Raw genomic sequence first — 16587 nt, 5'->3', positions numbered from 1 at the left:
ATGGTACATTTTGTTATGTGTAACAGCAGTAAAAAAGGAATTTAAAATTAAGATCTCCCTAGATACTCCTGCTCCAGAAGCTGGCATATAATTCCCTCCCCTTCAGGGTGGGCTGAGCTTAGTGATTTGCTTACAAAGAGCAGAACAGGGAAGGAGAAAAATTGTAAGTTGACAGTGGATGCGCGTGGCAGACAGCATCTAACCCTGATGGTCAAAGTTAACAGTCCCTGTGATGTCATGTGGGCATCAGGGACCTCTGGTGACAACGAAGGACCCCCGTCTCTGTGATCTTCCCCTCAAGCCCATAACCCCAGTCTCATAATGAGAAAGCATCAGAAAAACACAAATCAAGTGACTTTCTGCAAAATGCCTGACAAGTACTCTTTACACGTGTCGAAGTCATGACTAATAAGAAAGACCAAGAAATCACAGCTAGGTGGAGACCAAGGAGATAAGGTCATTACATGCGGTGTAGGATCCTGGATTGGATCATTGCCTAGGAAGAGAACATTAGCTGGAAAAACTGGTGAAATATAAAGTTTGGGATTTAGTTAATAATAAGCACCAATGCAAATGTTTTACTTTTGACACGTATAACCCTGTAACCACATGCTAGACGTTAACATCAGGGCAAACTAGGTAAAGAGTATATACAAACAGTCTGTATCTTTTTACAGCTCAGTGCCTCTGCAACTTTTCTGTATGTCTAAATTTTTTTCCAAAATAAAAAGTTTATTTAAAAAATTAAGAGCCTCTGTTCAGAAAAGGATACCATAAATAGAATGGCAACCAGCCACAAAACTGGAGATCTTTAAGAAAGTTTTACAGCACGCATTAAACCAACAAAGGGGTTGTGTCTAATATGGATAAAGACCTACACAAGAGTAGGAAATGAAAGTCACATTTTTAAAAACGGATGAAAGACTTGAGCAAGAATTTCACCCTAAGAAGAAACCAATACTCACAGGAAAAGGTCCCCCTCATGAGCAATCAGAAAGCAAATCAAAACTAGGGGCGCCTGGGTGGCGCAGTCGGTTAAGCGTCCGACTTCAGCCGGGTCACGATCTCGCGGTCCGTGAGTTCGAGCCCCGCGTCGGGCTCTGGGCTGATGGCTCGGAGCCTGGAGCCTGCTTCGGATTCTGTGTCTCCCTCTCTCTCTGCCCCTCCCCCGTTCATGCTCTGTCTCTCTCTGTCCCAAAAATAAATAAAAAACGTTGAAAAAAATAAAAAAAAAAAACACCAAAATGAGGCACTACTTCTCCCCCTCCATTTTGGCATGATCCAAAAACTGAGAGTATTCCAAGTGTTGACAAGGGTGTGGGGCAACTGAATGCTTATATGGTGCTGGTGTGATGGAAATAGTTGGAGCTACGTCAGAAAAAACAAGTTGATGTTATCTCGTGAAGCAGAGCGTGTGGGCGTCCTATGATCCAGCGGTCTTACTCATGCACCAGCCTACATTTCTGAGAATGATTATAAAAGTTTAAAAAAAAATAAACTCAAAGTGGGAACAATCTTAAGATCTATCAGATGGAAAATAGATAACCAGGGGTATCGTAAATCAAGAGAATACTGTAGAATAGTGAAAGCTGCACATATTACAGTCACACTTGCAGAAACGTGGATGAAAACTGGCAGCATTGTGTTGAACCCATATGGAACTGCCCAGCTAGATCAGTGGGGAGGGCGGGGAGCAGAGATGTGTTGGGGTCAGGGCTGAGCCAGGGGAAGAGTTGGGAGCTGGGGGAGTCCAGAAGGTAAGTAAAGGGCCAGTGTGGCGGAGTCAGTGAAGGCTTCCTGGAAGAGGGGATGTTCAATCTGGGCGTTGATGGATGAATAGGAGTTTGCCAGTTACACCAGGGAGTGAAGGACAGGATCCAGTCTGAGTGTATGCAAAGATCCACAGCCTGAATGACTTAAATAGTGAAACAGAGACTCAGAGGGAGATCTAGACAGGGAGAGGCAGAGAGACTGAACAGAAAAAATGCTCAGAGGGAGACACGTGACCGAGAGATGGGGAGACAAAAAGAGGAACAGAGAGACACAGGGAGAGAAAGAAATAGAGAAGCCAGCAATGAGACAGAGGAACAGAGATACTCAGGGAAAGCAGAGACAGCAAAGGACTCAAGAGACAGAGAGCCCACAAAGCGACTCCAGCAGAGACGAAAACACGCAGAGCCTGTAGGGAACCTGAATGGGGCTGCCCTGTGTCCCTCTGGTCTGGAAGCCCTGGGGACGGGGAGCCCCCACCCGGCTCCGGCCCTTTAAAGCTCCCCCAAGCCTGCAGCGCCCCCGCCCCATCAGGCGTCCCTGGGCTCCGCCCGCCAGCTCCACATCAGCACCACGTCAGGAGCTGTCCGCACCCCCGGTGCTGAACCAAGATGGCCGGCGGCGGAGGCCGGGCCCCGGCGTGAGCTGAGCGCGGGCTGCAGCCCCGGCCATGCCCCAGCCCAGTGGCCGCTAAGCTCCACCCGACAGAGCCGGCCCGCCGGCGACCCCGGAGACATGTCTCTGCTTTGCGTTGGAGGTAGGAGGCGAGGCTGCGAGGCTGGGGACCGGTGTGGACCCGGACCGGGCTCGGGGTCCGTGTGGATGCGGCTGGACTCCTGAGGGGGTGACCCGAGTACACGAGACCGGACTTTTGAGAGGGTGGCCCTTGTAGACGCGTCAGGGAGCCGGAGAGGGTGCTCCAGGTAGAGGTAGCTGCGTTCTCAGAGGGTCCTAGTGGCCGCTGCTGGGGGTCGTACGGACATGGCTGAATGCGGAGGCCCGCGTGGACGCCAGCCGGGATCCGGGGCTCTATCTGGAGACAGTCTAGATGGGGAGTCTATGTAGACCAGGTTACTAAGTGTGGAAGGGGCTGGGCTGGGTAGTTCGAATGAATCCTGTAGGGTACTTGGAGGGAGTCTTGCGCCGGTGGGCTGGGCTGTGGGTTCTCAGGGACGTGGGCTGGGCTCGGAATTCGAAAAGGAGTGCAGAGGGGAGGGGTCTCCAAGCCTTGAGCATGCAAGATTTGGGTAAGGGGGCTCGCCCAGGCGACCTCTAGGAATCCCTCAGCTTTGGGTGTGAAGAGGCCGGGGTCGGGGCTAGGGAGACCCTTCCGTAGGTCCTGAGAGGCTTGTGATTGGTGTCTGGGGACACATTTCCCCGCTAACTCTTTGGACTCTCCAGTGGGGGGTGGGGGAATCGCCCGAGGGTCTCCCCACTCCCTGCCCCCTCCAGCACTCCAGAACGCCTAACCGGCTTCCCCCGTTGGAAGCTGACCCCTTGAGGGTGCAGTGCCGGCCTGCACCCCTCCCGACATCCTCACCTCACCCACTTTGCGCCGAATGGAGGGAGGGAGAAGTGGGGTGGAGCTATTTTGGGGCTCGAACGCCATCTGCACGGAGGCCCACGCCCAGGCCCACGCTCTGCGTTGGGGTGGGGAGGGAAGGAAAGAGACACAGGAGGGGCATGATCACTGTCCCCCACTTCTGAGGTTGGGGTAGGGGTGAAGAGAGCCCACCAGGACTCAGGCATCCCAGGCGTTCCTGCTGAGAACTCAAGCTCTGGGAGACCTTGGATGGTGGGGTTGGTGGTGAACAGGGGCTCAAGGCTTATAGAGGTCTCAACCTTGGGTTTCAAGGACTGGGGTCCATCTCTCTCACTCACACCTACTCCCTCCAAGAAGGCTGAGGTCTCGGAAGAAGTGTGCTGGTGAGGCCTGAGATGTTAGGCTTTGGGAGATCTTAGACAGTGGGGAGTGTGGTGTGTGTGTGTGTGTGTGTGTGTGAGAGAGAGAGAGAGAGAGAGAGAGAGAGCGCTGAACCCCGGTCTCCACCTGGACCCCAGTGAACAGGCCCAGAGCCGGGAACCGCCCCCGTCGCCCCTCCCCCTTCTTCCCCTCCCCCTCCGTCGCTCCATTCACAAACCCTGCCCCGCCCGCCCGCTCCCTGCCGCGGCGGCTTCCAGAGTGCTGTCGCGCGGGGCTGGGCAGGCGTGGACGCGGGTGTTCTTAAAGGGACAAGGACCTCCTTTCCCTGAGCTCTTTCCCTGCCGTGGCTGATGGTGGCCCAAGGGTCCATAAGATTGAAAGCCAACTACCCCCTGGCCTATGGAGTTAGGGGAGTGGGGAAGTGGAGGAGACCCCCTGACTCTGACTAAAGGAAAGGCGGAGGTGAATGTCCAAACCCCTATTGGCCTCTCCCCCTCCTCTAAGTTGCCCAGCAGTGGGGCCAGGGGGGGCTGGCACTGGAGGAGGGGGCCACTTGGTGTGTTATTCCTGATTCTCTCTGCTCCCTGCCTCACATCCTCCAAGTTGGGTTCCTCTGGAAGGTTTGCCTAGTTGTGTGTGTGTGTGTGTGGGGGGGGAATCTCACCCTTGACTCTGACGCAAACTGGAGGCTGGACTGTGGGGGTGGTGTGAAGAGGGGTGAGGCTTCCAGAAACGGAGGCCTGGGGGAAGAATTGTGTTGGATGATTCTGTGGAACTTACAGGAAGGGAATCACCAGTAGAGTGGAGGGGTGTTGCTGGGAGGGGCAAGGCTCAGGGTGGGGTGGGGAGTAAAACCCTGAGATGTATGGGGAATGGAATAACGCAGAGGGGGAGACCAGGAGAAGTGGAGAGGGGTGAAATGCTGGGAGGGGTGGGAGTGATGCCCACTGGGGCTGAGGGGGGTCAATGAAAAGGGAGAGGGGGCAAGGCAGCAGTGGAGCTGGGCTGGGAGGGCTTTCCATGGGTTTGAACTTATCCTTGGAGTTGAGGAAATAGCTGTACCCCCAACCGGGAGCCCACTCATGTTTGCCCATATCTATACACACACGCACTGGAACGTTCATACACAGACTCAGCCTGTGTGGACAGAAATGCCCAGGACCCACCAAGATTCCACGAAGACCACCTATGAATGCACACTCACTCGTGGACACGTGTGCACATTCATGTGTGTGTGTGTGAACACACATATGTATATGGGACACAGCCACTCTGCCATGTACACATGGTCCCCAAAATACAGGCATGTGTGTCCACGCGCATGTATGCACACACGGATGTATCCAAACATGTGTGATGCGTGTTCACAATATCCATGTCACATAGAGGTCAACCCATGCCCTGACACACAGGCCTGTACCTACGTATACCTGTTAGGGTCCCAATCCCAAGAAACACACACATGTACACATACCAAAGCCACATGCATGATGACGCTTGTCTGGACATTCAAAGCAGCCCCTTTGAACAGACGAATGATGATTCACAAAATACACACTTATATGTGGACACACAAGTAAGCAAATGCACGTTCCATATAGCAGTGTAACACACACACACACACACACACACGCCACAACATAGGTTTCTAATTAACACATCACCTGCAAGCCCGCAGATACCTAAACTCACACGTACCAGCATTTCGCCCATACAGTCACACTGCACTTCCTGACACGCATGTGCACATCATCACCTGCATTCAGGTGGTACACATAAGCACGTGTCCCTCCACGCATACACGTACACCCATGTACGTACGCCTGCCTTCCCTGGTAACATGAGCAAATGCACATGCAAACACACACAAATGTAAACTCTTGCATACTTATCTGACACCAACATACAGGAGACCATCTTGTTCAGGTCTTGCCTTTGCCCCCCCTCATTTCTTTATCTATCTATATGGAGTCCCACTGCCGCCCCAACCCCATCCACTTGGTAGGGTTTGGCAGAGTCCTGAGTCTGCAAAGGAACCTTGCTCCTTCACGAATTCATTCATATATTTATTCAGCAAGCATTTGTTGAACACCTACTATATGGTAGGCACCGTTCCTGGAGACCCAGCACTATTCCTGGCCTCAGGCTGGTGCGGTCAGAGTGGGAGGGAAAGGGAAGGGCTGAGGGAGGCAGGGAAGGTAGGATCCAGAGCTCTCTCCCTTTAGGAAGCATGCTTTTACCTCCCCCCGCCCCTTGACCCTCAACATTCGCCTGGGTCTCAGAAGATGAGGGGGAGCTAAGCAGAAGGGACATGGTGCTCTAGGTGGAAGGAATAGCACGTGCAAAATCATGGTGGTGGGGATTCAGTTCTAGACCTTCTTATGTGCCTTACAGCATTTGGCCAGGCCACTCAATGGTTTTAAAGTCTCCAGAAATATTTGGTGAATGCATATTGCATACAATTAGCAAATGTGTACATGGGTGAGTTTGCCTCAAAACTAATACTATCAACAATAAGCCCAGTTTCTCCGGCATTCTGTAAGTACAGTGCTGAGGACTTTTATGCCCATTGCCCTCTTTAATCCTTACAGACATCCATTTTACAGATAAGGAAAACTGAGGCTCAGGGAGGTTCGACAACTTGCTTAGTGCCACAGAGTTAGAGATGTAGCTGTCTGACTCCACAGCCTACTGGGAATTCAGGGTGAAGGTTGAATCTCTTCTTGGAAGACTAACCCTCCCTTTCATGGGGTGAGAGTCTGTCCTGGGATCACCGTCTTCCTTCACTCACTCAATAAAGAGACATGTCATTATCTCCCCCATTCATTGTGGCCTCTCCCCCTGCTTCTCTCTCAGGAAGCTCTCACAAACCCCTCTTCCCCTGGCTGCCCTATTTCTGATGACCACCTAGCCAGGGGAGGTTGTCTCTGGGTCTTTGCTCTCACTATAATCATAGGATGCCCTCCAGGGTTGGCTCTGATTCATCTTCAGGGCTGCAGTCTTAGCCCCTCTCCTAACCCGTGCCTCACTTTCCTCCCACATACAATGGGCTTACTCTGTGAGCGCCAACCGGGACATCCCTAGTCCAACAGGCCTAGGTTTGAACCCTTAAATCCACCGCTTCCTGGCAAGTCCTGTATCCTCTTCATTCCTCAGCGTGCCCATCTGTAGAGTGGGCACACTAATCGCACCCACTGCCTAGGTTTGCTAGAACTCTCCAGTGAGATGGGCACACAGAGCCCTTGGCATGCTGCCTGGCCTGTGGAAAAGTTCCGTAAGTGTGAGCCAATGACAGGAAAAATCAATGATAGTGTTTTTATTAATGGGGACTAAAAGCCTTCGGGAAGGAGGTCCGTGGGTGTAGGACGTTTCCTGAGAGCTCACTGCGTTCTCAGGCCTGAGGAGGGCTCAGTAGTACACAAGAGGTAAAAAGGCGTGCCAAGTTCTTTGGAGGTAAACCAGGGAAAGGGGTTCAGCACCCTGGACAGAGCAGGGACGGAGCGTGCCACACCGCGGACGGCGCCCAGGGGGCAGATCTCACCACAGGGCTGCTGGAGGAGGAAATTATGTCATTATTTCATTGAACACTATTTAATGAGCACCTACTATATGTCAGGCCTAGTTCTAAGTGGCAGTGGGTGAAAAACACAGAAATCTCTGTCGAGGTTCTTGGTGTGTTTGTTTTTTTACACTGAAATCCCCACCTGGGCTCTGGCTTATTTCCGTTAATGGAAGGTAGGCGTCCTCTCTCCCAGATGAAAGCCGGTGGGGCCAGTGTCCTTATCACAAAACTCATATAGGCCGTTGGCATCACGCATAAAACCGCCAAATATCTCAAGATCAATTTCTGAATCCTTTATGCCTCCCTTCCCTCCTACTCCATCTTGTAGTGTTTGCCAACACCCAGTGAGCGTGTTCTGAAGGGAGCTTCCTGATGCTTCCCTTGATGGTTGGGGTCCAACGCTTCCCCCGCCCCCACCCCAGGCCTGGCAAGTCAAGGAGGAGGTGCCCCTCAATTCCAGGGTTGTCCAGACCAGGGGCACACTTAGGATCCAAGCAAATAACACAAATAGTAATGATGCTGGTGGGAGTAATAATAAAAACAGTAGCAATGGCAGTACAATAATGCCGATTCTAATAATGACTAAAAAGGAAGGGGAGCAGGAGGAGGAGGGAGAAAGAGGGGAGGAGGGAGGGGAGAAGGCCCTACTTCGCTCCATTTCCTAGATGCAGAGCCTGGCGGCGCCTATGGAAGTCCTGAAGCCTGAGCCCCTGTGCCTACCTTCCCGGGTTCTGCCCTGGCCAGCATCTGCCTGTGTAACCACATTAATCAGTCAGGGCTGATGGGGTCCCCAAGGGCCGCGCAGGCTGCTGACCGTCGTGACACGGTGTCTCCCCAGCCTCCTGTCAGAGGGGCCAGCAGTGTGCACCTCCCCCAGCCGTCACTCCCAGCTGTCGCGTCGCCCACGCCCTCTGTGCTCACTTTATAAATAGCCTTGTGCGTGTGACCAGGAGCTCGCGGGGAGGGGTGGCGCTTCCGCCCCGCTGACCCCGATACTGCAGCGAGGGGGATTGGGAGGGAGTGGCCGGGCAGAGACGTGATGACTACGGTGGTGAAGGCGACAGTGACTGGGACCGTTTACTGAGGGGGAAAGACAGAAGGACCTAGACTTGGTTCCTGCCCTGAGACCCCTCCCTCCCTTTGAGGCCTCTCCTCCTCTGAGCCCCTCCCCTGATGACATCGCTTCTCTGCCTTCCTGAGTCCCCCTTCCCCACCAAGACCTTCCTCCAGCTCTAGAGCTTCCTTTCCTAGTCCTCTCCCCTGCACCCCTCACCCTATACCCCATGCCCCCCTGAGTCCTTCTCCCCACTCTGAGCCCCTTCCTTGATTCCCCCCCACACCACGTTTCTTTCTGAGCCCCGCCCCCGAATCTCCCCCTCCTGCCTCTGAGTTCTCAGTAAGGAATATACAGTGATGTCCTCATCCTGGACCCACTCAAGGGTCCTGGAAGCCAGAGCCTGGCCACAGCTTTCGGGGCTAGAGCCTTCTAGCAATCAGTCCACTGCTGGTGGGCCCCAACTGAGCTCATCACCCTCTGGCCCAAGGGTGAAGCTCTGGTCCTCCTGAGGCTTAAGGAGGAAGAAAGTGGGTAGTCTGAGGGAGAGGGGACAAGAGAGACAGAGACAGTCAGATGGGGGAGAAGGGGAGGAAGAGAAACAGAACCAGGAAAATGGAGACAGGGAGAGTCACCCCATCCCCGCCCAGGAGGAGACGATGAAGGACAGACTTTGGATGACTGGCCTCCTCTCTGAGCTCTGTCCCTGGTGAGGGGACCCAGAGCGGGACCCCTGGCGGGCCAGGCCAGGCTAGACACCAATCAGCCCCTCAGATCCCCCTCCAACCCTTCTCTCCCCACTCTGCCTCTCCTTTTCTCTGGCCCTCCCTAGTGGACATTTGTGCGTCTCCCTCTTTCTGCGTCTCTGTCTCTGACTCTCATGACTTGTTATCTACCCCCCTTCCTCCTCTCCTTTTCTTCCTTCCGCCAGACTGATCCCTCCGTGCGTGCCCCTTTCTCGGCCTCTGTCTGTGTCCCTCTCCGTCCTTCCTCCCTGCCTGGCCCCTGCCTCTGCACCGTCACTGCTCCACCCTTCCCAATCAACAGGAGTGCAAGCAGGGGGTCCCCTAGGAAGGACACCTGCGGCTCCTGCTCTGGGTCCCTTTTTACAGACCAGGGCAGAGCTCAGAGACCTCAAAGAGGGCACCCTCCTAAGGGTCCCTGAGCTTCACTCAGCCCCAGGGGTGAGGAGCTGGGTGATTGAGCTCCCTGTGGGCTGAGTGGGGCTGAGGGTACAAGAAGGGGGCAGTGGGACAGGAGCTGAGCATGTACTCAAGAGAGGGGCCTTTGCCCATGCCGTTACGTGTCTTGAATGGGAAGGTGAGGAAGACAGGACACGGTGACTGATTTGGGGTGTGGGGCCAAGAGAGACAGAGAGGCAGGGATAAAATACAGCAGGAGACAGAGAGGCAGAGAGAAAGCCAGATCTAGAAAACCAGAAAGAGAGAGATGGAGTAAGCCCAGAGAAGGGGGTTCACCTGCCCGGGTTCACACAGCACCATAGGCTGAACCTGACTCCACCTGACTCCGTGCTGAACCAGTGCTCGCCTCTCCCAAGGTCCAGCCGAGGGCTCCTTCCGCACTTCAACCTGCCAAACCCAAACCCAGGGGTGTTGAGTACGATGCACAGCCCGTCTGCATTTCAAGTTTGGTGGGGGTTGGGCAGTAGTATAGGTAATCATTCTCCCTCTTGCTCTGCGACTCCGGGGGGGGGGGTTTGCTGTGCTTCTGGACGTCAATCCCCCCCACCCCCCACGGCCCCCACCCCCCCCACCCGCCTGCACCGTCTGTCTGTGACAGGAACAAACAGTATTTACTGACAAGTGTTTAAAACCACTCCACACCCCCCCCACCCCCACCCTTGATGGGAATTCTCCCTTCATTGGTATCTTTTGGGCGCTTTTGCAAGACAGAAATTCAAGCGATGTGGACAGAGATATGACCCCAAGATGGGAGGCCACGGCATTTGCCCACAAAAGGGCTGAGCTTGGCTCTCAGAATAAAAGAAAGAGTAGCAAGCCGCGCAACTTTGTTTCTAGGAATTTATCCTCCGACTCGCTTGCACACACTCTTCAGCCCGTCCCGAGAGACAGCAAATTTCTACAGAGGGTGTCGAACGCTGCCATTGGCGTAGGAAGTAAAATAACGCACACGTGCACACGGCTGCTGGATCACAGACTGTGTGCCTCTAGCCCTGGAAGGAACCGGCAGTGTGGACTGCGCAAGGCGGGGACTGTGGGGCCTGGGGTGGGAAGAGCCTTGTTCTCGTCGCCTACCAATCTCTGGGGCGCCTTGGATTTTGCAAAATGTGCATGTGTTGCCCGTGGGAACCACAACGCACATCGAAAAGGAACAAGGGGAAAGGATGGTGGAAAACAGGAGGAAGGGCTCAGCGGGGAAGCAGGGTTGGGGTGGAGATACAGAGTGGGTGGCGGGGAAGGATGTCGGGGGCAGCTGCAGGGTGTGAGAGATGTTGAATGTAAGTCCCGTATCCCGCGATAAGAGCCAGGGAAGAGTGGCACTGCTTTGACTCCCTTGGGACTGTGGGGTTACGTGAAACCCGGAGAGACTGGACCACCTGGGACCCGACACATATTTGGGTTTCACGTTTCATCGGCGGGTTGGGCTGGACAAGCCGTGACAACCTCCCAGCGGGGGTTCGGATGTCTCTCTGTGCGCTAAGGAGCCAGGTCTCTGGGCGGTTCTGTGCGACATCGCCCAGTCCCGTTTGAACATGAGACCTCAACCCCCGGGGCGGGGCATTTGGTAGGACAGACTGAGCTGGATAATTGGGGGAGAAGCCTCAGTGGCCTGACAGGGGGATGGGGGTCGCTGGAGATCACCTTTCTCCTCTCTCCCCACCTCTCTTCCTCCCTAACTGGTCTCTCACTGATGCAATCCTGGAGGGCTTCCTGTGGGAGGCCTCTCCTGTGCCCTGCCCAGCTCCTTCTTTTGAATCCCGTTCAATTGTGGGGAAAGGCACAGCCAGAGGTGGGGGAGCTCTAGGGGGCAGTTTGATGGGGAGGGAAAGGGGGGCAGAAACTGCTCCCAGGGTCCAAATTTCCTTCAACCCTGAGGTCTGTCTGTGCTCATCTGTCTGATGGCTTCTCTCTCTCCCTCTCATCCCTGCCTCCCTCCTCTCCTTCCTGTTTCTCCTCTTCTTGTCTCTGTCTCTGATTTCATCTCTCTCTCTCTCTCGTTTTTGTTTTCTGTTTGATCTCTCCATCGGTCCCTTTTGCTCTCTGTCTCTGCCTTTCTTTGTCTCTCTGTTTCTGCGTCCCTGTCGCTCTCTGCCTGTCTTGTTCTATTTCCATCTCGGTGTCTTTGTCTCTCCCTTCTCCCCACCTCTCTCCCCATCTCTTTTCCCTATCTCTGTCTCTCTCCACAGTCAAAAAAGCCAAGTTTGATGGTGCCCAAGGTAAGTGGCCTCTATTCCTGCCCTGTCCTGTGTCGTCTGTCTGTCTGTGTCTTGGAGACATAGGGGAGGGGGTCGGAGCCAGTGACAGGGGACTTGGGCTGCCTGTCTGCTGAGCATCACAGAGTGTCAGACCTGGCTTGTGATCCCAGAGTCTCCCCAGCCATCCCCTGGAGAATCCAGTGGAGGTGGGGCTCACCCTGAGCCAACAGCCCTTCCCAGGATCCTAAGAGACAGGCTGGGACTCCTAGATCAGGCTACAGGTGGGAAAAGTGAGGCTCGGAGAGGCGAAGGGAACTTCTTATTGTCATTTAAACAAAATATTTTGTAATGTTTACTTATTTCTGAGACCGAGAGACACAGAGCATGAGTGGGGGAGGGGCAGAGGGAGAGGGAGACACAGAATCCGAAGCAGGCTCCGGGCTCCGAGCTGTCAGCACAGAGCCTGACGTGGGGCTCGAACCCACAAATTGTGCGATCATGACCTGAGCCGAAGTTGGTCGCTCAAGTGACTGAGCCACCCAGGCGCCCCTTAGTGTCATTTTGGTTCCCCTCTCCAGGGCCTCAGTCCTCCCATCTGAAAAACCAAAGCTATTGAACGTAGTCATTTCTAAGCAGCTAGAGTAGGCACCCCCAATTCCCACAAGGCCCTTCCCTTATGCTCTGAGGGACTGGGGCGGGGGAGGGGCTCTGGGGGTCAGCCTGGGCTGTAGGCACAGAAGCAGCTCCGTCTATTGGACCTGGTTATTGGACCGTGGCCCCCAAGCACACGGAGACCCCGGGGGGTTCTAAGAGGGTCATCTAGAGCTTGGGAAGGGGCATGGGGACTCCCTGGGCCCCTGTGCTGACCCCTGCTCTCACCACTGCAGAGAAATTCAACACGTATGTGACCCTGAAGGTGCAAAATGTCAAGAGCACGACCATCGCGGTGCGGGGCAGCCAGCCCAGCTGGGAACAGGATTTCATGTTGTGAGTCTGCAGTGACTGAGTTAGCAGGGCCTGTCGCCTCGCTTGCTGGCCCCACAGAGCGAGCCGGACACCTGGGTGTTGTCTGGGACTCCGCTCCCTCCTCCCGCGGCCCCGCGGCCAGCCATCGGCTTTGCCTCTTGATCTCCGTGGCCACCAGCCAAGTCCCCGCTGCCCGCCAGCCTCCGCCCCTGGCCTCCTGCTGCTGCCCGCCTCCTGCCTCCCGGCAATCTGTTCTCCTCCAGTCAGCCAGGGGGATATTTTTAAAACTGCAAATCACATCCTGTCACTCTCTAAACTTGCCCATGGCTCATGGTTTGTGAACCTCAGAACAAAACCCACACTCTTCTCCCTAGCACCCCCTTTCCAGGCCCGGCCCCTGTGATCTCCTGCCAGCATCTGCCACCAACTCTTCTGGCTCAGCTTGTTCCTGCCCCAGGGCCTTTGCACTTGCTCTTCTCTCCTCTCCCCCACCGCTCCCACCGGACCTGGCAGGCTCCATCTTGTCCTTTGGGTCTCACCGGTGTCACCTCCTCAGGGAAGCCCTCCCTGACCACAGCCCCAAGCTTCAATTGGAGGGCAGTTTCAGGTCTAGCCACCAAGTGTTATTTTAGTCATTTGTGTGATTTCTTTTCCTTTTTTAAAATTTTTTTTAATGTTTATTTATTCTTGAGAGAGAGAGACAGAGAGAGAGAGAGAGAGAGAGACAGAGCCTGAGTGGGGGAGGGGCAGAGAGAGAGGAAGACACTGAATCCGAAGCAGGCTCCAGGCTCTGAGCTGTTAGCACAGAGCCTGACGCGGGGCTTGAACCCACAAACCGTGAGATCATGGCCTGAGCCAAAGTCGGACGCTCAACCGACTGAGCCACCCAGGCGCCCCGTATGACACCCCATCTTCTCTGATGATGACCGACAAAATACCAGGCCCCCTTCTAAGGCTTTGATTAAATCAACCCCCCCCCCCCCGCCACACACACACACACACACACACACACACACACACACACAAGCCTGGGAGGGAGGATGAGGCAGAGGCTGGAGAGGCAAAGCCACCTGTTCAGTGTCACACAGCTCATACCTGGCAGAGCTGGGATTTGGACCCAGGCAGCCCTCAACCCCCCAAGCAGAGCCCGACTGGGGACGAGCAGTGGTGGAGGCCATGAGAGAACCCAGAGTTGGGACCCCGGAGCAGAGGAATTTGAGGAAAGAGTGGGAGTTGCAGGTTCCAGGGAAGATGTGGAAGGGGAGAGACAGTGTGGTCCCCAACCCCCTGGAAACCAGTCACTGAACGACCAGGTCACAGATACACTCAAGGAGAACAGTCCTTGAGACAAATCTCCGGTAGATTGGTAAATTCAGTGAAGGGGGACATTCCCCAAGGTTTTCCTCCCAATCTGCCTATTTCCAGGGTGGGTCCTGCGAGAAAAGTGCTTAGAGGTGGTATCATTCACATTCTCAGGGTTGTCCCCATATGATTGGATGGAGGTGACATTGCGAAGGAGGGAGGCATCCTGAATGCCCTTATCCTGGGGTAATAGGGAGCCACAGAGAGTGTTTGAGCCTCTTCCTCCCTTAGCCAGTACTCTCTGGGCCTGAGGGCTCCAGGAAGGGCCAAGGGAGTTGGGGGCTCAGGAGAGGTGATACCTTCCCGGGTTCTGCTGTGATACCCTGAGCATGTAACTTAACCCCTTGGCCTCAGTTTCCCCTCTGTAAAACAAGGGTCACTGTGTCACCTTCCTGGTAGGCCCCATCCAGGCCTGGGGTTGAAGTCCAGTTGGCTGTGTGTCCTAAGATAAGGCAGGTGAACGGACTTTTCTGAGACTTCCCCCCTCACTCCTACCCCTTCATGCCCCTCCCCTCTCTCCACAGTGAGATTAACCGCCTGGATTTGGGGTTGACGGTAGAGGTGTGGAACAAGGGTCTCATCTGGGACACAATGGTGGGCACCGTGTGGATTCCCCTGCGGACCATCCGCCAGTCCAACGAAGTGAGTGGTGGGTCAAGGGTGGGGGAAGAGTGCCTTGGAGGGGCCCAGAGGCCAGTGGCCTAAACACGATGGACGCGTATCTCCGTCCGCCAACAACGTCTGTCATGGTGACTCCAAAGTCACTAGGGTCTAAACTTCCATCTTGTTGCTCTGTCTTTCTCCCTGTGCAGCCAGGGACGGCTGCTGGGGGACCTCCGTTACGTCTGCTTTGCTATCAAGGGAAGAAAAGGTGGCCAGGGAGGGGGCTCACCCTCTTGGTTAAGGGCCTCATCTGGAAGAGGCTCACCGCACTTCACTCATAGCCTATTGGCTGGAACTTCGTTGTGCGGACGCTTAGCTGCAAGGGAGTCTGGGAAATGTAGTCTTAAGCTACATAGGCCGGGGCCCTGCTGAAGATGTATTCCGATGGAAGACAGAGAAGGAAGGGACACATTGTGGGTAATGAGCACTTTGTGCAGGGGGAAGGCTGCACCAGCCCCGGAGGCGGTAGACCATAAGCTTGGCCTCCTCCCTGGCCCCCTGGCCTTAAGCCTCACCCCTTCCCCTCAGCCCCTCCATGCTGAACCCAGGGGGATCTTACCACCCTGGGACCTTTTCTTGCCATCTCTGCCCATCTCCTTTGGGAGGCCTTCTTTTTTTTTTTTTTTTTTTTTTCTTTTTAACGCTTATTCGTTTTTAAAAGACAGCGCACGAACAGGGGAGGGGCAGAGAGAGAGGGAGACACAGAATCGGAAGCAGGTCCCGGGCTCTGAGCTGTCAGCACAGAGCCCGACACGGGGCTCGACACGGGGCTCGAACCCACAAACCGTGAGATCATGACCGGAGCTGAAGTCGGCCGCTTAATCGACTGAGCCACCCAGGCGCCCCAGGCGCTGGGAGGCCTTCTTGATGGCACTTGCCTACATTGCCAGCCTCAGCTCCCCCCACACCCGAACCTCCACCCTTTATAGGCCCCAAAGATGGCCTCTGAACCTTTGCACGTGCTGTTCCCTGGGCTTCAAGTATCCTCTCCATCACCCTCTAAGCCCAGCTCCGATGTGCTCTCCTCCAGGAAGTCTTCCCTAGCTTCCCTCGGGATGCCCCTGCCCCCTCCCTTCCTCTGGCTTTGCCCTTGACTCTCTGGGCTGGAGGTGCCTGTGCCTGGCTCTGTCTCCTGTGAGGGCGGGTCTGGTTTGTTCGCTTGGGGTGGGGGTTCTCCCCTGGCTGGGCTTCAGGGCTTTTATTCGAAGCAGGGGCCACAGACGCCTCATCAGAGATGAGGAATAGCGACGCGAGCTTCAGACCCCCGCTACCTGGCCCCACAGGGCCTTCTCTCTGCGTCCTTGACCTACCGCGTGGCCCTGGACTGGGACCTTCTCTCTGAGTCTCAGTTGCCTCATCTGTAAAGTGGGGCACGACCCTTGCTCTCGGGGTAAGAGTGAGGTGAGGCGAAGGGGATCTTCTGTTAGAGTAGGGGGCCCACGGGCCGGCGTGCGGCAGATCCCTGCTCCACCCTGTGTCACTTTGGGCCCTGTCACCCCATCCCAACCCCCAGGAGGGCCCTGGAGAGTGGCTAACACTGGACTCTCAGGTCATCATGGCGGACAGCGAGATCTGCGGCACCAAGGACCCCACCTTTCACCGCATCCTCCTTGACACGCGCTTCGAGCTGCCTTTAGGTGAGTGTGGGGGGCACAGGACCCTCCTCGGGCCCAGGAGAATGGCCAGGTCTAGGGTGGCTTCAGGCCGCCCTTCGTTCTGAAGATGAAGTTTCCTCTCTCCAGAAGAGAGAGTGTCGCAGGTGCAGCGGGGCAGCGGGCCATGTGTCTGCCGTGCGCAGAGCACGTCCCAGGCCCTCTAGGTCACCGGCAGGCCGCCAGTTGCTTCTTGACCCATGGGGCTTGGGTCTGAGCTGTCCTGGGCTGGTCCTT

General features: G+C 55.3%; 1 protein-coding gene across 13 annotated transcripts in view; it reads left to right on the top strand.

Annotated features, from left to right (window-relative positions):
• The first annotated feature begins 2290 nt into the window (after positions 1 to 2290).
• Positions 2291 to 16587, top strand: part of UNC13A (unc-13 homolog A) — a 62329-nt gene continuing 48032 nt past the window's right edge. For 6 of the 13 annotated variants that reach the window (XM_023247153.2, XM_045048108.1, XM_045048071.1 and 3 more), the window contains exons 1-5: positions 2348 to 2527; positions 11699 to 11728; positions 12595 to 12694; positions 14560 to 14677; positions 16212 to 16335. In XM_023247153.2, coding sequence (XP_023102921.2) covers positions 2506 to 2527; positions 11699 to 11728; positions 12595 to 12694; positions 14560 to 14677; positions 16212 to 16335 — 394 coding nt within the window. In that variant the 5' untranslated portion in view covers positions 2348 to 2505. Of the gene's footprint in view, positions 2528 to 11698; positions 11729 to 12594; positions 12695 to 14559; positions 14678 to 16211; positions 16336 to 16587 lie in introns of all 13 variants that reach the window. The other 7 variants (XM_045048105.1, XM_023247152.2, XM_023247161.2 and 4 more) reach the window with 3 other exon arrangements.

Source organism: Felis catus, chromosome A2, assembly GCF_018350175.1.
Source record: "Felis catus isolate Fca126 chromosome A2, F.catus_Fca126_mat1.0, whole genome shotgun sequence".
NCBI lineage: Eukaryota > Metazoa > Chordata > Mammalia > Carnivora > Felidae > Felis > Felis catus.
This window is presented reverse-complemented; position numbering and strand designations above follow the sequence as displayed.